General features: G+C 33.2%; 1 protein-coding gene and 1 long non-coding RNA gene across 2 annotated transcripts; both read right to left on the bottom strand.

Moving 5' to 3' along the window:
- On the bottom strand, positions 1 to 1,015 carry LOC114390369. The gene has a single exon (XM_028351092.1). The coding sequence runs from the start codon at positions 720 to 722 to the stop codon at positions 261 to 263; it is 462 nt and encodes a 153-aa protein (XP_028206893.1). The 5' UTR covers positions 723 to 1,015; the 3' UTR covers positions 1 to 260.
- A 9,856-nt stretch (positions 1,016 to 10,871) lies between these two features.
- Positions 10,872 to 13,370, bottom strand: LOC114389187. Its single transcript, XR_003661718.1, has 3 exons — positions 13,301 to 13,370; positions 11,777 to 11,854; positions 10,872 to 11,071 (listed from the first exon to the last, which is right to left on the bottom strand). It is a non-coding gene; the product is annotated as an uncharacterized LOC114389187 (long non-coding RNA).
- Between the last annotated feature and the right edge of the window lie 961 nt (positions 13,371 to 14,331).

The following is a 14,331-nucleotide window of genomic DNA, read 5'->3' as shown; positions in this document are numbered from 1 at the left end:
TTGTATTGGTATTAATTTTTGTTTTTTTTTTTCGTTTTTAATCTACAGATACAAACAGATACATCTAGTCATTATAGTATATGAGCTTATTATAGAACTTGCGAAAATGCAGAAGATAATTTTAACAAAAGGTGATTTATTTACTAAATTGACATAATCTATGACCTGAACATCAATTTGGTAAAGAGTCATGATATTCTTTGCAACGAATCTTTCAGAGCAGCATCAGAACCATATATGTGGCAAGCTTATGCGTAGCTTTAGCTTAAGGAACCAACCAAATCAATTATTTGATATCTCACAAAATTAACATCATTATGATCGTTGACTATTGTAGGAGCCCCACATGGCCCCTTCCTCCCCCAAAAGCTCCCAAATGCAAACTCTCCCTTTTGATAAAACTCCTCCATCACCTTTTCAACTTCATCCATACAACCACCACAATTGTGATCTGCACCATCTGTTAGTGCCATCTCTACTTGAATTCTAAAAGATTGTTCATGAATTCTCAGAAGAACATCTTTATAAGAACCCATTTCTCTCCCCATCCTTCTATCATTATTTGCCTTCCTATGACGAAGCTTTTTAGCATATTCTCTTGTTTTCCTTATCAACTTCCCGGGAAGCTTCAGCAACACAAATACAAGAATTTGAAGCATCAAGCACTGGCAGCAGCATGATATGACCACACAATCAGCGCCAATCGTGTTCAAATCTTCCATGGTTTTGAAAGAGAAGGAGGAGGTGATAGATGGTGCAGAAGGAGATGATTAAAAGAAGGCATGCCTGTTTAAAGAATAGATTCCTTGCTTCTCGATCCCCTATTCAGGTCTTAGTGTGGACGAAGCAAGAACATAATTTGATGAGGGAAAGCTAAGATATATTGGTGAATAGTGATGGGTACTCATTCACCAATTATTTGGTTGAAGCCTAAACGCAAACTATAGCTTCTGAGTAAGGGTTATCACGTATGATATAATATTAAATATTAATCGATTGATTATATCTCTGGTCCTTGAATTTTTCCAAATTTTCTCTTTTAGTCTTGGAACTAAATTTGGATTAATTTTAATTTAGTCCATATTTTTGTTCTGTTAATAATTTTAGTCATCACTATTAAATATTACCATTACATGATAGCGTAACATTAATTTTATTATATTTTGTGACGGTTTTTTTTTGCTGATAGTTGAAAGCTGACAGATAATTACTTTTAATTGAGTGTTTTTTCTGATTAAATGATTTTCTGATGGCTTTCACCCACCGGAAATTACTTAATTTTTGAAAACTAAACAACTTCAAATTTCAAACTCCACACGTTCAATCAATGTCATTACACACAAACTAATTTCTTAATAATGGAATATAATAATAATTTCAATTGTTAGCCTTCACGATCATCGTTGACGAACCCTGCTTTCGCGACTTGCTCGACATTACTCCGCAGTCAGTCAAACTCTCTTGATAACGACAAACTTGAAGCCTTCGCTTTCAACACCGACATTCACACGCTCATCCCTCCGATGCGTTACTTCGTCGATGAGATCTCGATTGTGCTTCGCGCTCGACAACGGGAAGGGGAAGAGAGGGAGGCTGATTGGTTGTTTGGGGCTAAGTTGGGTTTGATTTTGGAATAATTTGTTTCTTTGATTTTGGAATAGTTTGTTTTATTTGATTTTGGTTGATTTGAATAATCTGTTTCTGTGATTTTTTTTTTTATTTCTCGATTTGAGTTTAGGAGATGACAAATTTTCTTTATACACTAGGGAAACAATGTTTGGTGGCTAAAAGTTTTCAGAAATCATCTAACACCTCTCAAATTAAACAAGTTATGTCTATACTTTTTGATGATTTTTAATGGTCAAAAACCAAAATATAATAAAGATTAATAAAATCAATGCCAAATCATCATTTTGGAGAAAATGAACAAAAACAGGTAACAGAATGAAATATGAAGAACTAAGACCAGTTAAAATCTAGTTTAGAAACTAAAATTAAAAAGTTAAAAAAATTGAGTAACTAAAAATATAACTAATTAAGTATTAATATTAAAATTTAAGAATACAATCACATCAATTAAGCATCAAGCTATGACGTGTCAATTAATATAATGATTGAGTGCATACATGATACTCGACGACATTGCCAAGATTTCTTTGCAAGGTATTTACGTGGGCTTCACTTCCGATAAAAGATGCAGTTTAGGAGTTGAGGCTATACCATCTGTGTAACAGAAAGTGGCAGAATATCTTTTATATGCTTTTCTCTAAATAACTCCGGTTATAAATAGATTAAATAATTTTATTTTATGTGCCTAACAAAAATAGAACAATTATATTAAAATTTAAATTCATTTGTTTCAATTTTTATATATAAAATATTTTGAATAATTATATATTTCTTCCATTATTTTTCACTAATTTTAAATTCTGTCCATTTTTCAGATTTAGATTTTTTATTTTTCTACTATTATTTCTACACCATCTCTTACAAGAATAACATGATGATTAGAGGAGACATTGTTCGGGTGACTAGCTACATAATTGTTGAGATTATGAGACTTCAGCAGGTAATATCCTCAAGTACGTCTAATGAGTAAATGGAAATATTAATAAATAAAGAAACAATTAATCCATAAGTATTTACAACAGATTCATAAGTATAATTATAATCCATAAGTATAACTAATTTGGAATTCTCTCGTATGGATACGGACATGCGGTACGGTACGTGACCTTCTAAAAAAATTTGATATGTAAGAGTATATAGTTGATACATTTCGATACCCTATTTAAATTTACAATTGTAATGTATAAAATAATATATTACTAACAATTTTTTCATCTAATTATAAATTATAAATTACAAAAAGTAACATATAAAACATAACAAATAAAAAAACAACTTCAAATATTAATTAAATAGGAAAATTAAATGAGAAATTATTCTAATTTTAAAGATAAGAATGAGATGTATTTCCATGTTCTGAGAGTCTTGAAATTAGGGATGGAAATGGCCACGCTGCCTATGAGGAGTCTTTGACCTGACTTAGTTTGTTTATTACAAAAGTGAGAGATTCAGACTTCTTGAAAAATGTATTTAAATAAAATGAAAAAAAGTTTGTTAGGCTTGTTTAATATATATATATATATATATATATATATATATATATATATATATATATATATATATATATATATATATAAAAGTTTCTCTTATATTTTTTATCATTATTTTTATCATCTATACAAGGGGTAATTAAGGGGTGTTAGTGAGAAAATGTTATTGTAATGTCTTTAAACTTAAAGAAAGTTAGTAAAAATAACTTCACACTGAACAAATCATGCACTCAGCTAGGTAATAGAATAATTTCATTCTACAATAGATTCATTCTATAATAATAGATTCGTTTAATTTTTAAAATATTATCTTTATTTTAAAATGACTGATGCTTTAACATTAATAAAAAAAAATTTATATTGACTAATGTTTTTAATTTCCAATGTGATATTAAAGCTTTTGTTTCAGATTTGTTTCAAATAATTACATTAATCTAAATAATGTTTTAGCGATGTGCCTATCAATTTTTTAAGCATCATTGTTAATAGTTATAAGTGATATATATCTACAGAGAGGAAGAATATTTTAGTAAAAAATATTTTAATGAATAACTTGCGTATTGTTTTTTTTTTTTTGAAAAAAATCTTAAACATTTTATTTTATCATTTTAAAATGGGGAGAGTATTAAATAAAAGCATTGGAAAATGCAGGTGCATAGGCAAATAGGGAATTGGCATGAACAAGGACCTACCAACTGCCACCAATATATGAAATAGGTCCCACCCAACAAACAATTACACCTTTTTCCATTTATTACAATGTCGCTCCTTCGATAATCTCAACGGCCAATTCTACCTTACTACGTAAAAGATAGAAAACAAAATAGGAGATTTGAAAGGTTTGTAATTTGTAGAAGAGCAAAATAAGGAAAACACGCAAGGTAACCCTCTTCCTCTCACACTCTCTCTTTCAAATCTGAGTTATTAATTTTTATTAATTTTCAATGAGGCCTTTTTCTCATTTCTCATACATTCTGGTTGTTCACTTGTTTTGGATGTATCGGACTTATTCCAGGCCAAACAACAATAAGCATAACTTTTATTATTTTTTCTATAGTCAATTTGATTTTGGCTCTATTATTCAGATTTAGGTTTTTTGTTTTTCTACTATTATTTCTACACCATCTCTTACAAGAATAACATGATGGTTAGAAGAGACATTGTTTGGGGTGACTCGCTACATAATTGTTGAGATTATAGGACTTTAGCAGATATTATCCTCTAATCTAACTAGTAAATGCAAATATTAATAAACAAAGAAACAAGTAATCCATAAGTATTATTGTAATCCATAAGTATAACTAATTTCGAATTCTCTCTTGTATGGATACAGATACGCGGTACATGACCTTCGAAAAAAATTTGGTATGTAAGAGTATACAAAGTTGATACATTTCAATACCCTATTTAAATTTACATTATGTTGTTGTTAACTTAATTGAATTCAATAAGAGCGTGCATTATTATTCTATATATACAATTGATAGACACATAATTCACTATTTTTTTATTTTATTAACTTACATTCAATAAATCACTTTTTCATTTATTGTGTGGCTACTAATAGGTACATTATGATGTGTGCTCCATTGGAGCTTGTAGGCCTAGGATCTTCTTCATCAATGGATTCCTTTGTTTCTTGGAAGATGAATGACAGCGGAATGGAGAAAGAAGAGAGAGAGGAGACACCACTTCAAGCTGAAGATGAGTCTAGAAGAAACTCACCATCATAGGAGGCCATAGATAAGAGCTTGGAGGAAGAAGGAGATGAATGAAGGGAGAGGAAGGGAAGAGCACAAAATTTTGTGCTCTAAAAGAGCTTTGAAATCTGAAGTTTAATATTCAAAATGATCAAAGTTCAAAAAAATCACTATTAGAAAATATGCTTTCTACATCGGTTATTTATGACTTTCAACATCGGTTTTTCAACCGATTATGAAAGTATCGACGTTGATAGTATTATCGTTAACATCGGTTTTTGAAAAACCGATGTTAACGTAAAATTACCAACATCGGTTATATAAATAACCGATGTTGCTAATATGAATTACACCCAGAAAATGTATATTAATGTTGAAAGTTAACATCGGTTTTTAAAAAAAACCGATGTTAACGAATGTGTTACTGTTGACAGTTAACATCGGTTTTTTACAGAAAACTGATGTTAACGTTCGTTAACATCGGTTTTCTGTAAAAAAATCGATGTTAACGAATGTGTTACTATTGACAGTTAACATCGGTTTTTTAAAAAAACCGATGTTAACCTACGTTAACATCGGTTTTTATAAAAAACCCGATGTTAACGAATGTGTTACTATTGACAGTTAACATCGGTTTTTATAAAAAACCGATGTTAACGAATGTGTTACTATTGACAGTTAACATCGGTTTTTATAAAAACCGATGTTAACGTGGGTTAACATCGGTTTTTTCAAAAAACCGATGTTAACAGATGTGTTACTATTGATAGTTAATATCGGTTTTTTCAAAAAACCGATGTTAACCCACGTTAACATCGGTTTTTAAAAAAACCGATGTTAACGAATGTGTTACTATTGAATTTTAACATCTGTTTTTTTACAGAAAACCGATGTTAACGAATGTGTTATTATTGACAGTTAACATCGGTTTTTTCAAAAAACCGATGTTAACGAATGTGTTGCTATTGACAGTTAACATCGGTTTTTTTTTATAAAAAATCGATGTTAACCCACATTAACATCGGTTTTTATAAAACACCGATGTTGTTTTCAGGAATTTTTTTTATATAATGTCTTTGTTTTTATAAAAAAACCAAAATTTAACCTATAAATTTAAAATCAGACCACACAGCACACAACATATATCATTTGCATTCAGTTTTCAAATAGATTTTAGCAAAAGACAAGCTATCAACAAAGGTTGTTCAATGTTAAGATGAAACAACAATTGTAAAAAATGTAATGCAAAGTACGTAAACTAATTAATTAACCTAAAGTTACATAGTTGCCTAACATCCTATGTTTGATTTCTAACTTTTAGATAATATTGTGCCCACTGTATGCGAAGTGCATTGAATCTTTCTGCTTCCAATGGTCTAACTTCATTAAAATACTGCATGATCAAATAAAAAAATAAATTAATAATGTAATAACAATTATAAAAAAACCAAATTTGTTTGTAATAAACAATTACCGTCTCCCAATTATTCCTGAAAGATCCTAAGATTATCGTGGACATCCAGTGCATCACGTAGTAGCCACATTCAGTGATTCCTTTTTGTCTATTACACTAAATACATAATGAAATTTTGATATTAATTAAACGTTAACTACAATTAGTGTACACACACATAAAATATATATAAGTAGAACTTTTATTTAAATCACGTACCTTAACAACAATCCACCTAGCAGCAGCCTTGGATTTCGGTTGTGGAGTATCATCAAGTCCTTTCAAAGCACTAGTGTTGAATATAAGGAACATTAAAATATTGATGTTGTTGAGTTATGCCAATGAAAATGTATTGAAAACAATACGGACCTGTTAATTATTCCCTTAAGGTAGTTGTCTGGCCTGTTATGCAAAGAACAAAACCAGACAACTAGGTTTTCCTTAGGTAGAATGACGACCATTTGCCAGTGTCCACTGCAGTAGAGACGAATATGGGTTATTGTAGTAGTATAGATTATTTAAATTCAATTATTGTGTTTGACTTACCTATTCAGATAGGCTCCAAGGTAAACATCTCGTTTTGAACTCTGTATCCAACTCTTGATGTAACTTTCGGATTCAAATTGTGATTGCCCAGATCTCTGAATGGACTGTGGCTCGAGGAATCCATACACATCAGAATTCCCCGCTCGCATACTTGTCTCAATCAGATGGCTGTGTTGTTAAGTCAAAGTTAATTATGTATGAATTTAAAACAATTACTTTGGTAATTAATAGTAATCTAAAATGACTTACAGAATCCATAACTGTATAACAGATATGCTAAGACATTGACCACCATGTGCAATTTCAGAGAGATCTTCGTGCTTTATATACAACGGGAAGTTTTGATTAAACACCCCGAATATGGTAGCATCCCACATAACCTGGAGCGGCTTCAAAAATAGTTGTGGGATGGTCAATGTCATCAGGTACAGGGGATCATCGACCTCTTCATCCGGGCTTTCTGGAGGTTTTGCTGGAGAAACAACTGCCTATTGATAAAACATAGTTAATTAGCAAGTTTTGATTACAGTGAACAAATTAATTGAGAAAAATAAACATATAATCAGAGTAAAATACCTGTTCTGATAAACGCTTCACAAGATGTGTTGGCCAAGCAAGGAAAGTGTTAAGTGTCTGCCCCACTAAGGTAACCTCGTCAGTGGGTACAGGAACGAGAGCCTCTGTATCTTTAACCTCCTCAACACCAACCTTGACTTGGCCATGCAACAAAGGGATGTTGTGAACTGTTGTGGATCCCTCGTAAAGTCTTCCTAGGGCAACCAAGCGGGAAGGATTTTCTTCAATATATAGGCCGTATTTGTCTGAGTCACCCTTCCCTGGATCGTTCCCTGAGGGAGCAACACAACTCTCCATTGTGCTGACACGAGGACCTGAGGGACCAACCTCTGGCTCTGGAGGTAGTGCAATTCCCTGTGATTGCATCTGAGACTGAAACTGGGACTGCATCTGGCTGAAGGATTCCATCATCTTTCGAGTCACTTTTTCTGTGATTGACTCCTCCAGTTGGTCTTTGATTTGTTGGGTCAGCTGTTCTAGGTCTTCAAGAGGCATGGAGGAAGAACTGCGGGATGTTCGTGAAGCTGATCCAAAGTATTGCTTTATGGTGACACCAGCTCCAACAGCACGAACACGGCCAGGGTGCTCTGGTCGCCCAATGGCAGCAGTCAGGATATCCTGACGTCCATGGGGGACGAACGATCCCTGTGACGCCTGCTCATCCAAAGAATCTTGTACCGAACACATATTTGTCCAAGGAATTCACAAAATACACAAAGATAATTACAATTATTAATTAAAAATGACTTACAATCCTGTCAGCTATTTCCTTTGCTGCCTCAGACGTCATCTATCCAGTTTTCTTCGTACGGGCCATCTTCCATTTCACGTGGCGTCTAATGGGAGATGGAGGGTCAATGATGCCCTCAGTGCTTCCAGACTGGGCAGCTTCTTCCAGTCTTTTCTTTATCTTCTCAGCCATGAGCTTTTCTTCTAAATATTCATAACACCCACGAGACAATACGTGGGGGGCAGTGTTTTGCTTCTGGGAGGCCTGTGCCTTTTTCCGTACATCCTGCAAAATTTTAACATTAATGAAAATGATTATTACAATAAATTATAAGAAGTGATTTTGTTGTGGAAAACAACTAAAATGACAAAGTACATACCTCCCATGAGGGATCTCTGCGGGTCTGACAAAACTGAGTCCATTTCTCCTTGCTAATGCCATATTTTTCACAGACAATTTCGTCCGCACCGTCCTTGTCGACTGCAAGTGCCCATTTCCTAGTCAAGTCAGATTTAAACTGCCTCCAGCGCTCGCCGACAATTTGAAGAATTTTCTTCTTTGTCCTACTGTCAGAAGCTTCAGGGATTTGAAATTCCGCCGACAATCAGACCTTGGATGCAACTGCGATCGTATGCCCATGTCAGCTAGATCTTGACGGGTATTTAGACCATCTTTCGTCTTGCCCTGAATGTTAAGGAGTGTCCCAATGACACTGTCACATACATTTTTCTCTACATGCATAACATCAATACAATGTCTAACATCTAGATTAGACCAGTACGGAAGATAAAAGAAAATGGACCTTTTCTTCCATATGCAACTCTTACTTTTATCCTTCTTTTGGGTCTTTCCAAATACAGTATTAAGGTGTTCAACCCGTTGGAAGACCTGCTCACCAGTTAACGATGTCCGCGCAGTTTCGTGCTCTTGACTTCCATTAAAAGCTTTTTTCAATCTTCTGTAAGGGTGATGAGCTTTTAGAGAACGGCGATGTCTAGTGTACACTGTTTTTCTACCATGTTTCAGTTGTATGTAGCTTGTGTCTTCTTCACAGATGGGGCATGCAAGATGACCCTTAACACTGTAACCGCTGAGATTCCCATATGCTGGAAAGTCATTAATGGTACAAAATAGCATTGCACGCATTTGAAAAGTCTCCTTGCGAAACCCATCAAACACTAAAACCCCCTCATCCCACAACTTTCTTAGGTCTTCAATCAACGGACTTAGATAAACATCAATGTCATTTCCTGGTTGTCTTGGGCCTGATATCATCATAGACAACATCATGTATTTTCGCTTCATGCACAACCAAGGCGGAAAATTGTAAATTACTAGTAGAATTGGCCATGAACTGTGTTGAGTGCTTAAATTTCCATATGGATTCATTCCATCACTGGCTAGTCCAAGTCTAAGATTTCTTGCCTCTTTGCCGAAATTCGGATACAAACTATCAATCTTCCTCCACTGGGAGCAATCAGCTGGATGACGGACCATTCCATCATATTTTCTCCCATTTGCATGCCAGGTAAGATCTTTTGCGTCGTCCTCATTAGCAAATAAACGCTTAAACCTTGAAATGATGGGAAGATACCACAACACCTTCGCTAGAGGGCCCTTCTTTGAGTTTTCATCAGAACTGCAGTCCTCATCATCCTTCACCTTGTACTGTGACGCCCCACACCTAGGGCATTTTGACATTTCTTCAAATTCATGTTTGTACAGTATGCAATCATTAGGGCAAGCATGAATCTTCTAATACTCCATACCCATCGGACACAATATCTTATTTGCCTGATAGTAGCTTTTAGGCAATGTGTTATCCTGTGGAAGCAGATCGTGCACTATTTGAAGCAATGAAGTAAAGCTTTTGTCACTCCATCCATATCTGGCCTTGACATTAACCAGACTTAACACCGCCGACAATAGCGTCAAGGAATTGTTGCACCCCGGATACAAAGGCTTCTTTGAGTCACCCTGCAATCTTTCATACACAGGGGCATGTGCTTGCTGGAAAGACTCTTATCCAAGGTCACGAATCATATCCTCCAAGCGATCTCCCATTTCTACATCAAATGGTTCGGATTATTGCCCACTCTGCATGTCTGTCATTTCACCATGCCATATCCACATCGTATAATTTCTCTTAATTCCATCACACAACAGATGCTCTCGTATGTCATCGAGTATTTGTCGTCTTCCGTTTAAACAATTGATGCAAGGACAATAATATTTTCCATCTTCATCCGGTTGACCTCTTTGTGAAGCAAATTGTAAGAATTGCTCGACGCCTTCCTCATATTCTGGGCTGATGCGACTTTCATTCATCCAACTTCGATCCATCTAAGTAATAACTCGGTCATACTCTCAAAGTTATTCGATGCATGAAAATCTCACTTTTTTATTAAAGGTGTGACCTTATCCCATTCAGGAAGACCGTCTTTTATGGTAGCTTCATACATCAGGGTTAATTCTATTTTGTTAAATTTGACAAAATTTTGGCAGCATTTCGCATTGGTTTCCAAGTACACGACATGAAATCGGTGAAATTAACTTCCCGATAATCAAGTATGCACTCAGAGAATAACTAGAAATGCATTACCAAAATTTCATCAAATTAAACAAAATAATTTTAACCTTAACACATGAATCTACTATAAAAATATCAGTCTCCCCAAACTGTCCAAACAGACAATTCAAGATTGAATACAATGATTAATGCAAACTGTCCGCAAGAATCATTGCATCCAATCTCAAACGGGAATCTAAGGTTCACTCATCATGAACACAATTTGTATAGCATATATCAATTGTCATTAATGGCAGTGAACACGTAATAAAAATATTCATTGGTAACAAACATTTGTACCTGTCATGATGAGCAGCACGGTCCAAAATGAAAGCAAGAATCAAAGAAATAATTGAATGAACACCTACATAAGACAATCTTGCGTATGATAAAAAAAAGAGTAAGATTAAGTATAATAAGCGCTCAGAAGATATGAGAACAATTTATTCTAAATTATATTAAATTTATTCTAGAAATGAGAGTTCTTAAATTTATCACAATTTGACTCGAGATTCTGAAATTCGCATAACATTTTCATGGCTCTATTTATTGTGACATTTTCATGAATAATGACGTGAAATTCAAATCATCATATCTTATTCTAATGGAAATTTAAGGCTGATGTGACGTGAACTTCAAATCGATCTACTCGTGAATTAATTTTTTATATCCTAAAAAGAAGTGCAAACATACAATATTGGTTGCTCTTTAAACATGTCGATTTTATATCCTAGCTAGTAGAGCACCTAACTATTTTACCATTCAAAACAAAGTATCCAAACATGGAATGAGGAAGCATTGGAAACATGTACCAGCCCCTGAAATAACGCACTGAGTTTAACTCTTCATTAAATAAACTCAAAATGCCAAAATGATCACCAAATACAATAGGATTTATACCAAAATCAGATAATAATACCATAAATCCAGTTCTATAAGTTATAAACTAAGTTCTTAGTTAAACTAAAATACCATAAATATATATATATATATATATATATATATATATATATATATATATATATTCATTAATGTGCGGGAAAAAAATCAAGCTAGTAATTTGGTGTGAATTAGAAGGAATACCAGGATTCCGTTTCAGTATAGCTGCATGGAGTGGAGAGTTTCCAAAGCACAGTGGAAGCTAGCTTCTCAACAGATAGCCTGTTTAACCAAGTATGATTAATTAATTAATTAATTAATCAATTTCTGTTCGTTGGAATAACTATAAAAAATAAAATAAATAATTGTTACAGAGCAATCGTGAGCCACGATCAAAGGCCAACCAAGTCCTTGTATATTTTCAAGCAATCTGATTTATAAATTAGAAATCCAAAATAAGAATAAAATTAGTTTTATAAATTATAAAATGTAAATTTAAAACTCAGACACAATAAAGAAATAATAAAATTAATAAAGAAATAATAAAATTTATTTTTAGAAATTATTTTTTTTATTTACAACTCAAAAATAACAAGAAACGTTACATGCGTAATGCTTTCTTCTATGTACGTGTTGAACAGTTTTCTTGATCTTAATTTTCTATTGTTACACCTATTTTGGCACAGCTTACTTCCTTTGTAAGAAGCGCACGTTGCAAACAAAAGCATGATGAAGAGGAGGAACTGCTAATTCTAAATCCCATTTATGTTAAGCAGCTTCTTCTGCACTCAATCACTACTACTAGTTCTAAATTCTAATGTTCTTTCTATCCCTCAACTCACTCATCCAAGCTAGCCACACGTGCTCAGCCATCTTAGGATGCTTTGGATTTCTGGACTGTGTGGTCCACCCTTAACGTATATTAACAGCCTGTGGGCCTCATCATTTGGCCCAAATGCAGATGTCCAAAGTCCAAATTACCCTCCTGTCTCACTCTCGTCTCTCATACACTATTCAATAGCCTTTGACTTTTCAAATTCAATTACCAATGAATAAAATCAAACTAATTGCCAATGATTATTAATTTAAAAGTCAAATATCATTTTTCCTTTTCATTATGATATTACTAGAAAGTATTTATTAATTTTACTAATGATTAATATTTATTTAAAAAATATAATTAATCAATTTTAACAGGATATCTCCTAACCACATTCATTTAACCATACTTTGACAAGCTAGTTTGATTGATTTCACGTTTTAAATGTAATATTTTAAGTCTCCAATGTCAAAAGTTAACAATTATAACTTTTACAATCTAAATATAATTTCTTTCGTCTTAACCAAATTCCAAACACGCACTACTAGTTGCTTCTTGGATGTACATCCAAATTGTGTGAATAAAAATCCAAACACACAACTAACTAATCTCAATCTTCCTACTACATCCTGTGGTTTCAATTAGTTAATAATGGCCAATGAGTGTGGTTAGTGAGCGTGCTGTGTGTGCGGAGCCAGAATCAGAGGAAGAAAAATACTAACATTTTTATTTGATTCTAACATTAGTTCCCTCTTTATCATTATATGATTATAAATTATCAAGTTTGTTGGTTGCCTTGAATAGAGAAAACACTTACAAACAAAGGTGTAGAAATTGGCACCACAGATATAGCAAGCAAGAATCAAAACAACTCAATTTTGAGGGACGGAGAGAAAGAGAGAAATTACCAAGAATTTTAGTTGTTGAGCTAACATAAGTGTAAGGAAATTGGCACAGCTTAATTTTCTATTGTTACACCTATTACAACAAGGCAATAGGAAATAAAGAAAATGTCACTTACAAGAATTTGCAAGGAGTAATCAATAAATATAAGTAAATAACATAAAATTAACAAACGATGCATTATGATTTTTATGTGGAAAATCTTTTAAACATTAAGAGTAAAAATTATTGGGCTTTAAAATAAAATAAAAATTAAAGCTCTATTATGATCCACATGAACGTACAATGGGTCAGGAACAAATACACAAATCGTGCTAATTCTAATAATAATCTAAACAATCAAGAACCAATACTAAGAGTATTGAGTTAAGAAAATTACTAAAATGACTTTAGGGATCAATTTTCTTGAAAAAATAATATTATTCCTCACTTATTTCTCTTCAACTATACAAGACAACATATCATTACATTTCTAATTTATTTTTCATTTTTCAAATTATCTTCCTTCTATTTCTATCTACTTTATTTCTCTGGTCTAAACCAAACACACCCCAAACGAAACAAAGCATTCATTTCAACGAAACGCAGCGAACAATGGAAATCAGTAACAGAAAAACACAACATGAAGGCATCAATGAAGTTCAGAATAGATCAAAAGGATCAATATAAAAGAGAAGAAAAACAAGTTTACTTGATTGTACTGTGAAATACAAAGAAATTGTGCTGTGGCGTTATCGGGAGAGAGAGAATTGCGAATTTACAAAGAAACTGTCCCACACGGCTGCTTCTTGGTGGCCCTAAAATATAAATGAGGTGTCCAATCAAGTCCTCTCCTTTCAAGAAAAAACAATTAATTTATTTGAAGATTTGATCACATTGTTTCAAAGGAAAACATTCAATATGTTATTTTGCTTTGAATATGTCTGAGAGCCTTCAAATACAGTGATATTTATTTTTAGTTATCATATATTTCTTCTGAGTTTTATATACCTGTTTTTTTTTTCTTAACGTGACTTGTCGTTAGAAATAAAAAATG

This window comes from Glycine soja, chromosome 16, assembly GCF_004193775.1.
Source record: "Glycine soja cultivar W05 chromosome 16, ASM419377v2, whole genome shotgun sequence".
Taxonomy (NCBI): Eukaryota; Viridiplantae; Streptophyta; class Magnoliopsida; order Fabales; family Fabaceae; genus Glycine; species Glycine soja.
The sequence above is the reverse complement of the archived record's forward strand: the minus strand, read 5'-3'. Positions and strand labels throughout refer to the sequence as shown.